The sequence below is a fragment of the Lates calcarifer genome, linkage group LG6, assembly GCF_001640805.2.
Source record: "Lates calcarifer isolate ASB-BC8 linkage group LG6, TLL_Latcal_v3, whole genome shotgun sequence".
NCBI classification, from domain to species: domain Eukaryota; kingdom Metazoa; phylum Chordata; class Actinopteri; family Centropomidae; genus Lates; species Lates calcarifer.
Window position 1 is genome coordinate 17,563,196 of NC_066838.1, and position 14,690 is coordinate 17,577,885.

Here is a 14,690-nt window from a genome sequence, read left to right on the forward strand (position 1 = left end):
TTGATAATGGGACATCTGACTCAAAATGAGTCACCCCAGTAATTATGCTACATCAGTTGGCCCAGACATTACTGTCAGACTTTGTGAGTGTTATTCAAATGTGCAGGTTCTTGGCTCACTGCTGGCCTAAACACAAAGTGTTAGCCAAATTGGATAAGACGTGGTAGAGACATTTTGGTTTGGGACAGGGACAGAGGCCACAAATAATACTTCACTTTGCATGGTTACACACAGGCCAATGTAATGAAAATCACATTTTCAGGGGGCATGTCTAAACTTTCAGTTTTTTGTATTTTGGTGCATTTTCTAAAGTATATGGGTGAAGTGTCTTTTTACTTACAGGAGAAATCAGTGAAAAAAACAGAAGGGGGACTTTTGGTAACATCACCTTGGCTGTCAGGTAAACTGAAGGTCCAACTCATCTAACTGAGATTGCCATTCATTTGTGGTCTAACTATCCCAGATTTCATTGCACCCACTCAACTGTCCCAGATCACACAATGTGCTTTTCGAGAGAAAGGGATCCATTATCTGATCAACAGTCTGGGAGAGTCGTGCAAGAAGGTGTTGAAGACCTCACAGCCTTGTCAGAGTCCAGATGGAAAGAGCCTCAGTCACGGCAAAGGAGATTAATCCGGCAACTTTATCAGAAGGTGGGCCAGGCTTTGTTGCCATGAGTGAGATATCTCTAAACATGAAAAACCTTGCATCAGCTTTTATTAATATTAATGCACCATGTTTGAAGTCATCTCTTTCTGTTGTCTTGATTCAAAGATAAACTGTAAATTTTTTGGGGCATTGGGGCATTTCAGCTGGGGACCCTTATTAGGAAACTAAATACAGTGGAGTGGATGTTCATGACTGCCAGCTTTATTATTTGTTCTCCTTATATTCCTGGAGCTCTTTCCAGATTTGAGTTTTAGTAATTGGCATGTTTGACTTTCAGGAACTGGCAAACAAGTTTAGTATTTCTTTTGATTTCATTCCATGTTTTGAGCCATGTCAAAGTATCATACACAAAGAGGTAAATGCTAAGAAACTGCACAAAATATATGGACTGGTCCTTTAATCAAAACTATTCAAAAATATTGCTGTTCAACTCTGGATTTCTCTGAAAAACCTTTCCTAACACTTGCTAATACCTACATGCTAGCAGCTCTTGGAGGCCATGCAGATGTGCTTTCAGCTGAATGCCAACATCAGAACGCTAAATGCTCAATACTGACATGCTGATACTTGGCATGTACAGTATAATGTTGACTATAATCAGCATTTCAATTTAGCCTTATGCTAACATTTGCTAATTAGCCCCACACTGATCAGAAAGTCAATTGTTTTTCATCTGCTGTGTTTATTAATGAACTTGTTTCTAGTGTTTTATACTTGTCTATTGTTTTGTTTGTTTAATATTGCAAGAACAAAGTGTCCCACATAAATAAATAAACTAACAATAAAAACTGCAGGTTTAAGTTTCTTGCTGATTTTTGATTTCTCCATAAACATAGCTAAAAACCTGACTTCACTCCTTTTCTTGTTATCTCAATGTCATAAATTCCCTTGAATTATCAACACTCAACACTGTTGACACACTGCCATGGTTTGTTGAGGTGAGGCAGGAGTGGGAGTGGCCATCTTATGCTGAATATGTTCATATTGACCTAAGCAGCTTCTATGATCCTGCAGTTTGTGGCACCGTGTGTGATGTGAGAGGATATGAGCCCTCAAAAGAAACACTGGATGGTGACACTACAAGAAGTTTTCTACCCTGCCCTAGCAGTGGTCGGCATCCCTTGTAAGTATATAAAAACAAAAAATACTAAAACACTTTAGCCCTTTAGAAATGTTAATTTAATGGATAAATTGTGATAATATTGGCTCTTAAGCTGATGTGAGACTATAAGATGACTCAACTGACACTAATGCTTTCCTCAGCCAACATCATCACCTTTCTGATCATCTGGAGGAGGAACTGCATGCTTTCCAAGTCCAGCACTCTCTATCTTATGGCCATTTCTGTGGCTGACAGCCTTGTTCTGATCTTCATTGTGGTTCTTGAGCTTTCTGTGAAGTACCACCAGCAGGAGCCATTTTGGAGTTATGAGCCGTGGTGCAGCCTGAGGGACATTTTTAACTACGGAGCCTACAACGCCTCAACGTGGCTGGTGGTTGTGTTTACAGTTGAGCGCTTTGTCGCCATCCACACGTGGAAAATGAAAACTAAAATCTGCACCCCGAGATGTGCAGCATGGACTATTACAGCCATCTTCGTCTTCAGTCACCTTTTTGCCATTCCTCACTTCTGGTCTAATACCTCAGTCTATGTGAACAACAAGACCAGATGTATTTACAACCCAGAGGCCCCATCTCAGTTCATTCACACCCTGGTTTGGTTTCAAACACTGCAAGCCTACATATTCCCCTTCCTCATTATCCTCACACTCAACGGGCTGACTCTGCGCCTCATCTCTCTCAGCAATCGGGTTCATATCACCACAGATTTGACTTCTAGGGCCAACAAAGTCATGCCTCTGCTGCGCTCCAGAAAGAGAAAATCTGTGGTGCTTCTAGTGACTGTGTCTATGAGTTTCATGCTGCTGTCTGTTACCCGTGCTATAACTCAGATCATCCTCCGCACGACTCCTATGTACACCTGTGATCGCAATGATTACAACCTTCAGATAAATATAGCAGCAGACACTGGCACCATGCTGAGCCTGAGCAATGCAGCAGCTAACATGTACCTGTACGTCTGCACCCAATCCAAGTTTCGCCAAGAGTTCTTAGCTTGTGTCAGACAAGTGTCCTTCTACTGCAAAACAAAACTCTAAAAAACAGCTTGTGTGTTGTTACTAAACACAACACACCGACACTGTTCTTGAGGAAGTTTGAACAGATGCACTAACCTGGTGTCGGGGAACAGAGGAAATGATCTCATGGCAGTCATAACCAGTTAATGATTTTGTTACTTACAGCGAGCAAGACCTTTAATTGATCTGTGACTCCATAAAACACAATTCAATTTTCTTTATTACTGTTTTACTCTTCTGTTCCTCTGTTACAGGAGGGAGATGGCTTTTCCTCCATGTCAACAATCCTGACACACATCTGCACTGTTTGACATGCAAGTTTATATCTCAGAATTAATTTCCTGTGATTGGTTTCTAGACCCAGACTAGACAAACAAGACTGCTTCTTCATAAAAATTTACTACAAAATGTGTAAAGCCTGTTGACTCAAACAGGTAGCATAATTAATGTGTACTACACTTGAATATTTTTAAGTTATGTTTACATGTTTAAACTTAAGGAAAGTAACCTATAAAGACTATATATACTATATACTATATATATGATGCCCTTATTTTTTAACGCATATAAAGCAATGGTCTATATTGACAATATATGACATATCTTTTTTTAACAATAAAACCAGGTCTGCAATGAAGGATATGTAATAATTTTTTTCTCAATTTGTGTGCACTCCATAAGCTAATGATAATGCTAATCAGTTCTTCTATCTCTGAGGAATGCGTACTGTACACACATTTAATGCATTAAAAGTGTTGATGCTTTGAAAAATAATGCCATGAATAGTTTTTAATCAATGAACTTCATACAAAGTGCAGTGAACTGAAAAAAGAAATTAAATGAGATCAGTATGTGCTGACTCTGACCTTTACCTTCAGATAAGCACCAGTTTTCTTACTTGCATACAACTTTTCAATGTACTCAGCAGGTAGCCGATCCAAGCATTTTGAAGAACTTACCGTAACTCCTCTGTGGATTCAGGCTGTCTCAGTGTCTTCTCTCTCTTCACGTAATCCCAGACTGACTCCATGATGTTGAAATCAGGGCTTAGTGTGGGCCAGGCCATCTGTTGCACGACTCCTTGTTCTTCATGTCACTGTTTGGGGCCATTGTCACACTGCAGAATGAATTTGAGACTGATCAGATGCTTTCTTGATGGGATTGTGTGATGGATAAGAACATTTCAAATTCCTGAATTTTTTGCACAGTACTGTATGTACAATAATTACGGTGTATCTGATAAATAACCATCTTTAGTTGTTCAGTCCCAATTAGCACTGTGCTCTGCTGTCTTACCTTTAACTAGTGTTCAATTCTACCACTTAAAAAAAGGGGGTGGGGGGTGGGGGGTGTTACCTGAAAACACAGCTGTGAGTAGTTTCCTTTTTGCAGTTGTCTTGTCAACAACCTCCATCAATAAGGTAGGGCAGCCACACCACTTGGTCACTGCAGTAGCTATAAGGTAACTACTGAAGCAGATTCAGATGAGTTTATCCACTCAGATCCTCTTTCATCTGGACTACAGCAGCTGCACAGCAAGGAGATATAGTTCAGAGAGACTTTAGTAAGAAAATCAACCTCAAAGTATTAGCTAGGGGTGAAGGGGACATATTCCACCCTTCATCTCCCAGAAAAATACATATAAATCTTGATGGCTTTCGAGGGAAAAACAAATTCCTTCTTTTACCACCACAGCAAGATCCTCAAAAACACTACAAACATGATAAAGACTTTAGAAAGCAAATTTGCAAATGGAACACTAGCTTGGTCACCACAGGGAACTGACCTCAACATAGCTGAGGCTGTATAATTGCAGCTCCAGTTAAAGTTGAGTCCATCACCTAAAAACAAAACAAAAAAAAAAAAAAAAACAGAAACAAAACAAACAAACAAACAAACCCTGACAAAAACAACTAAAATCAAATGAAGACTAATCCTGTGAGGAGCTTGAAAAAACATTACTGCAGGAGAAATATAAAATTTACTTGTTTTTTACATGTGGTGAATTCACCAAAGCATAACCTGCCATTTTGAGACATTGCACAAAATTAACTTGTTTGAAACAGGTTTTTGTTACTTCTTTATTGTCTCCATATTTCTTTTTGTTAACTCCAGTGTTTTTCACGAATAAAAACTAAAACTCCTGCTGGTTACTTTGTTGACTTAGAACTATTTATTTAACAATGGCAATGAACATGACTTGAATGTGGTGGGTTTAAGAACAGCAAAGAGAAACACTAGCTCTTTTCCTGATGTTTCTCCACTGTCAGCTGTCTAAAAAAAAACCCCAAAAAACTAATCAGTTCACATTTGAGTCCAAGTGAACATTTGTGCAATATTTGAAGAAATTTCCTCAAGGTGGTCTTGAGATGTTGCATTCCAAAAACATGTTTTGTAAGGTCATGGTTACCTTGACCTTTGACTACCAAAAGTCTAATCAGTTTATCCTTGACTCAAGTGAATGTTTGTGCTAAATTCGAAGAAATTCCTTGGTCAGTTTGGCAGTTTCACTGAATGTTTAATGTCTAAACCTGAGAAAAGAGTTTAGTCCTCATGTTCTCTTTCACCATCAGAAACAAATTACCTTGCAATGAAACAGTGCTGACCTCATCAGTAACTTTACTCTGGAATACCTCAGGAAGCCAAATCAGAACAATAAAACAGTAACGACTTCATTCATCAACCTTCAGAAGCTGACAGTGAATCAACTTTATTACATGAATGGCCAACAGTTTGTTGTTGTGTTTACATACAGGAAAGCAGCTTTAAAGACAGTAAATGGCTGGTGCAGCAGGTAGAAATGCTACTTCTTCTTGCCACCTTTTAGAGCTTTGTCTAGTCCTTGGATGTACTTGCGGGGGATTTGATAGTGATCTGAAATTGAAATAAAAGATCAGACAAATTGAATTTATTTGTACAAATAAAGCAATTGAGACAAACTGTAAGGTATTTTTAGTACTATTAAGCTTCAAACCTAACAGCAAACTGCCAACTTGGTGAATCTGGTTGCCTTGGATCTGGACCATGACTTTATCCTTAGCCCCAGGGATGGGCTGTAATACAGAGCTGGCCTGAACTCTGTGCTGCAAAGCAGTGGCCACGACTGCTGGATCCAAATGGTACACTTCCAGGTTCTTTATTAGAGTCACCTTGAAATAGCACATGGAAACAATTAAAGCACAATAAATCAGCCGATAAAAACACTACACACCTGTAGCATGTATAAGTCAGCAAAAAATAACAAGAAACTGTGGTGCGAAACACCAAAGGTCAGAAGTCCCACTGAGTATGTACAGTATGTCAGCAGATATATTGCTGTTAAGTTTATGTGCAGATTGCAGTGTCTGAGAAAACTCAACAACTAATGGATGAATTGCCATGAAATTGTGTACAGACATTCATGGTGTAGAGGATGAAGACTTAGGACGGGCCTTGGTGACCCCCTGACTTTTCCTCAGGCACCACCACAAGTTTCTTATTTGTGGTTAAACTGAAATGTCTCTGCAACAATTAGATGGAGTGCCATGAAGTCTGACAGACATTCACATCCCTTTTTGGGCTGCATTATCATAATTTTGAAGATTCCTTAACTTTTTGTCTGATGTCATCATCAGGTGAAAATTTCAATTTGCACTGTCACTATCACTACAATCAATGTAAAGTTTTGAAGCTTAAGTTGTCACCTTCTTATTGGAGCCTCGAGAAGCCACAGAGATGTCTATGGGCTCAATGTGGCCCTTCTTTATTATGGGCGCTTGTCCAGGGAACACAGCTTGATAGCACTCCTGCATTCTTCCCAACGTCCTGTGAAAATGAAGTTTAATTGTTTAATCAGCATCAAATGTTAGACATTAGAGAGACGGAGATTGATGGATAAGAGATACTGTGTCTTCATCACACTGAAGCTATATTTATAACTTCTTTCATTAACATTCAAAGAGGGTGTGACAATGTGAAGGTTTATACTGGAAATCCTACTGCTACTGTCAAAGGAGATGATTATTAAGCCAAAGTAATCAGGGCAGTTGGCTGGGAAAAGGCCTTGCTTGTTCACAAAATACACATGTCCAATGTTTCTGAAAAGACAAACACCTTGCTCTATTGTTTTTGCTATCAATAATATCTCCTGGCCAAACAAATCACAGCTCTTCTAGTCTCCATGTGGTGTCTTCATAGTCTCACAGTGTGTGTTCACATGTTTTGGGGAGGTACATGTCAGCTTCGGCAGCATCTCCAGTGGAGCTACAGACTTTCTGCAACACCTTCATACAGACCTATAAATCTGGCATAAAAATACTATAATACCATTTTACTAAAAAAATTCTTGAAACAAGTCAATCATTAAAATTCTTAATAATTCTTAAAAACTCCCAGAGGTGGAAAAAGGGAGGTCTTTGTCATAAGACCACAATCACGACAATGAAACCTCCGACATCAGAGCAGCAGTAACACTGCTGTTTACAGATCAGATTTAGATTAAAGGCAGCATTAGGGTGATTATTTTATCCCATGGTCATTCTGTAATGACGATGCCGACTGCCTCCATCTGCCTGCATTAGTAACAACGGTATATTAGCATGCTGACTCAGGTTGATATAATGGATGATGGCGTTCAAGGGCTAGAGGGATTAGTTAATGGCAACATGAGAAATTAGATAATAAATTAAGTCTTAACCTGCTAAAGAGGTCATCCCACTTGAGAGACTCAATCTCCTGGTACTCTGATTTCTCCAGCAAGCAGTCACACAGAGTGGGGTTTATGGTCACGTAACTGTCAGAGGGGAAAAAAAAAACAGGGGAGGAAAAACACTGAACACTGCTACTTGTACTAAAAAAAACATACACACACACACACACAAAGCATACAGTTGATGGATGGCACTCAACAAGAAGCATGGTGCCAATGAGCTATGCCAGGTCCATGACAGATTTTATTTAATTTCTCCTATCACTCATTATCAATTTGTTTAACATCAGATGATGCCCAAATTTTCATGACCTAAAAAGAAACATGAGATGTCTCTTTAGTTTCAGAGTCACATTTAAGCATTTTAGCCAATTATAACAAAATCACATGGCCTGGGGTCAGCTCCATATTTGCTCAGTGGTCATTAAAGTTGCCCTTTTACCACCCGATCCAGTTATGGAGAAACTGACAGGGTGATTATATTCAAACCCAAACTGAGCTCAGTGTTGTTTGATTACGCAAAGAATGGAGGTTCTCTTTCCAACTTACATCAGCTGACAGACACACACAGTTTGATTGTGAGATACAAATCCATTAAAGTGCCCATATTAAGCTTTTTGTTTTTTTCCCCTTTCCTCCCTTTCCTTTAGTGTGTTATAGTTTTTTTGTGTAAAACATCTGCTAAGTTACAAAGCCCAAAGTCCACGTCCACAGAAGTCCCTGAAACGTCTCATTTTACAGGCTTTTCTTATGTAACTTATCAGACTTATATAACTTATTATATATTTGTATAATGCCCACCTACTGGCAAGAACAGTGTTCACTACAAGCTGTTTCAGAGTGCTTCTCCCAAGCACTTATTGCTACTGAGTTATAAAAGCCACTTCTGCATTTGGATGTCAAATCTCTGTTTCCGACTGTGACAACTCACTTACAAAAGCTGTACACTGAGAGTGTTTTGGGCTGAGGACGTTGAGTGCTGTCAATACTGGACTTCATAGGATTTATACAGAAAATATACAGTGCTGGTGCAACAACAGCTGCCTATGGATACAGACCCTATAACGTTACAACCTGCATTCAAAATATTAGAGAGCTACAAAATAAAAAACTTATCACTGGGAATCGTCCTACTCCAGTCTTGGTCGTGATGGTGATTCGGGTCTACTGGTTTGTTCCTCCTGACTTTCAGTATCAGACTTGGGCTTGAATTGGTATGGCAAAACTGATGCCATTGTTACTGTGGCTACAATAGTATTAACAGCTGCTCAAGAAGCCTCTCGGTAAGGGGTTGCAGCAGTTGATCAAAATTGAGTGTTTCAGACAAAAGGTGAGTTGCTGCTGTAATGTACAGCATAAGAAATATAATGCGTTAACATTAAACCATGTAAACCTATTTTAATAGACTCCCAAAATAAAATTAAGAATGGATATAATATAGGCACTTTAAATCATTCTTAAAACACCCTCACAGACAACAACAAAATACAGAAAAACTATGAGCTCTACCACACTCTGTGGAGACACTGAAAACATGCTCTGGTATCTGTCGTTTTTTCTATATCATCAACACACCAATGTCCCCTAACAGAATTCAAGCATCTACTTACTTTTTATTATTTTCATCCACCAGTTCATTCTTCTTTACATACTCTGTGACAATACTTCTCACTTCAGCTGGTTGCAGGATTGTTCCTTTCCTGCAGGGAACCAAAGCACACATCAGTACAAGAATTAATGTGCAAATGTGAGAAATTCATCAAACTATCCTGTTGTAAGATACTTGTAAAACATTTTTGTAATGCTGCTAAATAATCCAAAACAAATAGACAGAGTTGGTGAAAACAAACTACTTCTATTAATGTGTTTATTCTTATAGGGACAAGTATGTAGAATGGAATAATACCACACACCACCATATTTACAGCCTCCTGCCTGCTCTTTGATGGCCCTTTAAAATACACAAATCTCAACAAGAAAACACACAAACTTAAAACAAGAAAGCTGCCTACTTCCCCACTGAAAAATTCTAAATCTCTGAATATGCAAACATCACATCACACTTGTGTAAGCTTCATACTGGATCATGATTGGCTCTAACCTAATTTTGGTGTCACAACATCATGCCTACATTCATGTATACATGCCTTAAACTCAGATTTAAAGTGACCACAAATAAACTTTCACCCTCAGCACATGAATGTGCAAACAGACTCTGCACATACATCATTCTGCACAATGAGGGTCAACCAGTGACAATAAAAAAACATTATTGAGTAGAGACAGCCTTTAATGTTCTGAAAACGTAAACAGCTAATATAAGATAATACACTATATAGTGGCCTCAGACATTTCCACAATAGGCCTTTTTCTCAAAATACCTGTTCTACAGTCTCATGACACTACAGCAGTCAGTAGAGTAAGAAATCTCAATTTACTGACTATAGAGAGAACTGCCAGTGACTGTTATTATGGAATAGTTGACGATTGTACAAAGGACTGATTGTGGACAAAGTTTTAGATTAAGAATTGTGTGATTTGTGTCATGGGAATATTGTCTTATTCACTTGCAGGAAGGTCAGTGCTTGGGATCAGTCTATAGCACAACCCTCCTGATAGGGATTTAGTCTCTCATTCAAGTTCTCTGTAATGTCCCTTTGCTGTCAGGAGGGAAGCAAAAAAGCACACACACACACACACACACACACACGCACAAACACACACCTCTTGTTTGCATCCAAAAAGAGAGGCTCCAGCCGAGCAGACACAGAGTACAGAGTTGTGATCTCAGGAGGATGGTAGGGAGTTTGTCCTTCCCCTTCATCCTGCACCGGAGCCGCCTCACTGTCCATCTCCTCTGGAACACTGAAGGAGCGCAGTCTATAAAGTGTTTAAATCATACAAAGGCAAAAGCACAAGGCTTGTCAGTATGAATGTGGGCGGCCTGTGAGGTTTGAGTCTTAACCAAGAATTTCTTTAAATTGAGGCGGGACTTGACCCACTCTGGATTTTTCCAGTCCACCTCCACAATGCTCTCCACACCCTTGGTCAGTTCTTTCACTCTCACAAGGTTGTGCTGCTGTTGCATGGTGTGAAGAAACTTGGACAGCTGTTGGAAAAACAGTGAGCAGATTTCTTACAAGATGAGTTATAAATCAGACTATGTATATGTGTAAATGTCACATTCTGGACATATACCTTTTTATAGCTGGATTTCTTGATATCAAGTTGCTTTCCACTTGGGCTGAACAAAAAAAACAGATATTACATATATATATTTTCAATACCAAACTGAATTCCTCCACAGCACTTTTTTAAAGATGAAGGGTACTTTACCAGCAGGAGAACATGTGGTTGCGTAGAAATGTACTGGTCAGCAGAGGGAGCTCTGACTTCTTCACCTTGCTCTTAAGAGCGTGCAGAAAACACTGTACTAGTAGGGTGTCCATTATCTCTGTGAAATCAGGACAGGACCTGGGTCACATCCTTTTCTCTCTCAACAAGCTCCCATTTTGCCACATCAAAAAGTCCTATTCTCCAGTTGAATCAACAAAACACAAACACATGGACACAAAAATAACCCTGTAAGCCCTAAAGCCTGCCCTGCAACCATTTAGTAGTGAATGTCTCAATTTGATTTGAATAACGGGACTTATGAAGCTGTAGCTGAGTCTTATTAAAAGCAGATACAGCATAACTGTGGTGGTAACTACTTCAAAGCCAAATCTACAACTTGAAATAATTCTCTTTTATATGATATTTTAACAAACACAATGGGAGATATGTCTTAATCTGGTACCTTGTGGCGTTTTAAGGTCATCCTGAGTCTCCTCCTCCTCCTCATTGCCCTTTTCACCCTTCTCTTCCTCCTGCTCAGCCAGGCTCAGCTCCTCAGTACCAGAACAGACTTGGTCTGTGACCGTTTTGCCGGAACCCCACTCCTCCTCCACACACTTCTCAACCTCCTCCTTTTCTTCCTCCTCCTCATCAGCCTCACATCCATCTCCGTACACCCCTTGGCCTTCACTTTCTGCATCTGGTAAAGATGGAGGACCTGACTTGTCTCCAAAAGCCCTTAAAAAGGATATTTAAAAAGGTTAGAATCATTTTTTTTAAAAAAAGGTGAAAAATGTAGTCAACTGTATGGCAGTATAATTTCTATATATAATAAAAATGCAAAAATGCTTATGAGTGAGGCTAAACTATTGAGGTAAATTGTCCTGGGGGTAATTACAAATTCTTAGTCCAAGCTGTACCTGGGAGGTTTTACAAGCCATAGTATTGTCTCATCTTGATAATGAGCAGATAAAATGCATTACGGAATCACAGCTAGCTAGTTAGCTTAGCTTAGCATAAAGACTGGAAACAGAGTGAAACAGCTAGCCTGGCTCTGTTTCTACTCTTAAAACTGAGCTAGGCTAATTGGCTGCTGACTGTAGCTTCATATTTAATAAACAGATATGAGAGTGGTATTGATCCTTGATTGAGAGAGTAAATAAGAGTATTTCCCAAAATGTCAAACTATTTCAGAAATGTTTGTTCAAACTGCACAGGAAGAAGCTACTCACCAGAGATTATCCATGTATGTGTGGAGAACACACACTCCTCTTCCTTTCATGCCCGAACTGTGCATCTCTGCACTGGACACTGCAGCTGTGCCGACTGCAACAGGAGCTCTACAATCAAGCAGGAGAATAGTGTCACACTTAAATCAGTAAGGAACATGTTAGAAGTCTTTCCAAATATTTTATTATAATCTTACCTATTGCTCACTACTGTAACAGCACAGCAGTCACCCTGTTTCACATCTGGGAGACCACTTGAAGGCACCACTACGCCTGGCAGCATGAGATCTTCAGGGAAGCACAGTATTTGCTATTTAATGTACAGAATTAGACAAGTGTCCAGGTGTTGATCTTAGAAAAGGGAGCATACCTGCCCCTCCAATCATCTTCTGAAGCACTGGGGGCCATGTCCTGAATGTTGGCAAGAGAGCAGGATAACGCCAAAGCACATACACTGAAAAATATAACAATTTACATTTAAAATAAGTTGCTTAAAGGAGCTTACAGCATTCTAGCAACTCACTCATCTCAGTGTAAGTGTAGTAGCCAGCTTATTACCTGTAGGATAGAGTCGTTTCTCCAGTTCAAAGAACAGTGGATTTTTGTGCAGAACATAAAGTGTCACAGCATCTCCCTTATGTGCATAAATTTTCACTACATTTAATTCTTCCTTGTTGGGGACCAGTTCTGACAGCTCATCAGCAGAGAGTGAGGGAAAGGCTGCAGATATGTCAGCTTTGAGCTTTCTCCTAAAGACAATCACAAAAGCAAAAGTCTCATTCAGAGGGTAATATTACATCTTTAACAGCTACTGCTATATATATATATATATATATTATATATATATATATATATATGATACATATATTACATATTACTGCTACATATATATGATATGTATTTTGCTTATTTTACAGATGCAATATTTTGAAAGCTTTAGATTAAAAAATTCGATCTGCACTGTTTTCTCTGTAACTGAGTACAGCCTTCAGTTGCTGATTGGACAAAACAAGATATCTACAGGTAACACCTTGTGCTCTAGGACATAATGATGTTCATTTTTCAAACAATTAATTTGGAAAATAATTGGCAGATTAATCAATCAATCAAAATAATAATTGGTTGCAGCCCTGAGTAATCCCATTAGGCATTTGACATTTTCAAGTGTAGGTAAAATATAAGTATTTGGGGAACTCTGTCAGAAATCTTTCTGATGTTGACATTTGATGTTTGAATGAAAAATAATTTGAACAAAAATCCCAAAATAACATCACAATGATAAACTATATTCAGCTGAATACTGAAACACTGCCAGCTAACAATGAGCTGATTTTTTCAACTCAGTCCAGGTGATGGGATTTACAGGACATTCAAAACAGCTAAATATAGCTAACCAACTAAGAACACACACGGCTTGAGTCTGAATTTAATAAAAACTAAACAAAATAAACTCTGAGCTTCGTTGACAAACATGGAGTTAAACACACCTAGTAAAACGCTGGGAAAGTCAAGTGGGGTTTTATATTTCTGCTGCCTTTTGACGTTTAAAGTAGTTTGCAAGAATGGACTGCATAGAAAAACATGTAGGAAATAAAGGGCTTCAAGTAAAACAAGCTATTATGGTTTGAGCTGGCAGCACTGACTCACCTGTCTGATCCTTTGATCACGGTGTTGGATTTAACACGGAACGGTTTGGCAAACATCTTCTCAGAAAATAAATGACTACTGGGACGAACTCAACATGTCTGCTTCTGAGATAACCTAAGTGTTTTCAGTTCATCAGCACAGGTATCTTAAAAACAACGCCTCTGCACCACTGACAAATGTCTTATTTTGCCGTCACAGTAATCAGCTATTCCTCGCTGGGTATGTTGGTCCGATGCATATTTATTTCCGATGTGAAACTGTACCAAGGCAGCGCGACGTAACCTTAGTTCCGCAGGAGGAAGGAAGTACATTGATTATTATGGGAAGAAAAAAATGTTTATTTATTTGTTTATAAGCCTAACTTGCCTGAGTACATTTACACAAGTACTTTGTACAAATACTGAAGTACCTGAGGTACTTGGCCTATAGCTGGGTACTTTCTTGACTATGAAATGATGTACTTGTTGCTCCACTCCATTTATTCAGCTGTTTACGTTACTAATTACTTTGAAAATCAAGATTTTTGAAAACAAAATGCATGGAGAGCTTATAAAATATGATGCTTTATTATAAATGAAAGTACCCGACAGTACATACAAGTACAGCTGAAACAATTAGTTGATTAATTGATTCACTTACTTTTGAACTTAGTGGCTGTAGTTTGAAATGAGTCACTGTGTCTCAAGGCATATACTTCAGTTAATACACTTACAAGTAGTAGATCAACATTGAGTGCATAGTATACTCACTGTGTAGTGTGTGAATTTTGACAGGCTAGTGCTTTTACTAGAAATGACAGTCGTAACATTTGACCATGAATGTTGCCCGTTGCTTTGCTCCTTAATTAGTTAATCATGCCGCCAAGGATCTTATGAGGAGTAACCAGAGGATTTTTATGGGATTGTTTATTGATATCAAAACCAAAATTGGGCTGTTGTTAGCAGAAAGAGTGAGAGAGCATGGAAGAGAGTGAACTAACTAAGA

General features: G+C 38.8%; 2 protein-coding genes across 2 annotated transcripts; one reads left to right on the plus strand and one right to left on the minus strand.

Annotated features, from left to right (window-relative positions):
• The first annotated feature begins 1,901 nt into the window (after positions 1-1,901).
• Positions 1,902-2,828, plus strand: LOC108889475 (probable G-protein coupled receptor 139). Its single transcript, XM_018685917.1, has one exon. The coding sequence runs from the start codon at positions 1,902-1,904 to the stop codon at positions 2,826-2,828; it is 927 nt and encodes a 308-aa protein (XP_018541433.1).
• Positions 2,829-5,482: 2,654 nt separating this feature from the next.
• Positions 5,483-13,954, minus strand: eif2d (eukaryotic translation initiation factor 2D). The gene is made up of 15 exons (XM_018686060.2): positions 13,707-13,954; positions 12,618-12,808; positions 12,430-12,513; positions 12,257-12,347; positions 12,063-12,170; positions 11,294-11,568; positions 10,831-10,948; positions 10,693-10,738; positions 10,497-10,603; positions 10,219-10,374; positions 9,105-9,194; positions 7,483-7,578; positions 6,491-6,611; positions 5,782-5,956; positions 5,483-5,681 (listed from the first exon to the last, which is right to left on the minus strand). The coding sequence occupies exons 1-15, from the start codon at positions 13,760-13,762 to the stop codon at positions 5,611-5,613; spliced, it is 1,785 nt and encodes a 594-aa protein (XP_018541576.1). The 5' UTR covers positions 13,763-13,954; the 3' UTR covers positions 5,483-5,610.
• Between the last annotated feature and the right edge of the window lie 736 nt (positions 13,955-14,690).

Excerpts from the sequence above, each read along its gene's own strand:
- LOC108889475 (XM_018685917.1), top strand. The coding sequence starts at position 1,902 with ATGACTCAACTGACACTAATGCTTTCCTCAGCCAACATCATCACCTTT.
- eif2d (XM_018686060.2), bottom strand. The coding sequence starts at position 13,762 with ATGTTTGCCAAACCGTTCCGTGTTAAATCCAACACCGTGATCAAAGGA. Across the intron at positions 10,375-10,496 it reads GTGGACTGGAAAAATCCAGA|ACTGCGCTCCTTCAGTGTTC; the intron begins GTGGGTCAAGTC and ends AACACTTTATAG. Across the intron at positions 5,957-6,490 it reads CTCGAGGCTCCAATAAGAAG|GTGACTCTAATAAAGAACCT; the intron begins GTGACAACTTAA and ends TGCTATTTCAAG.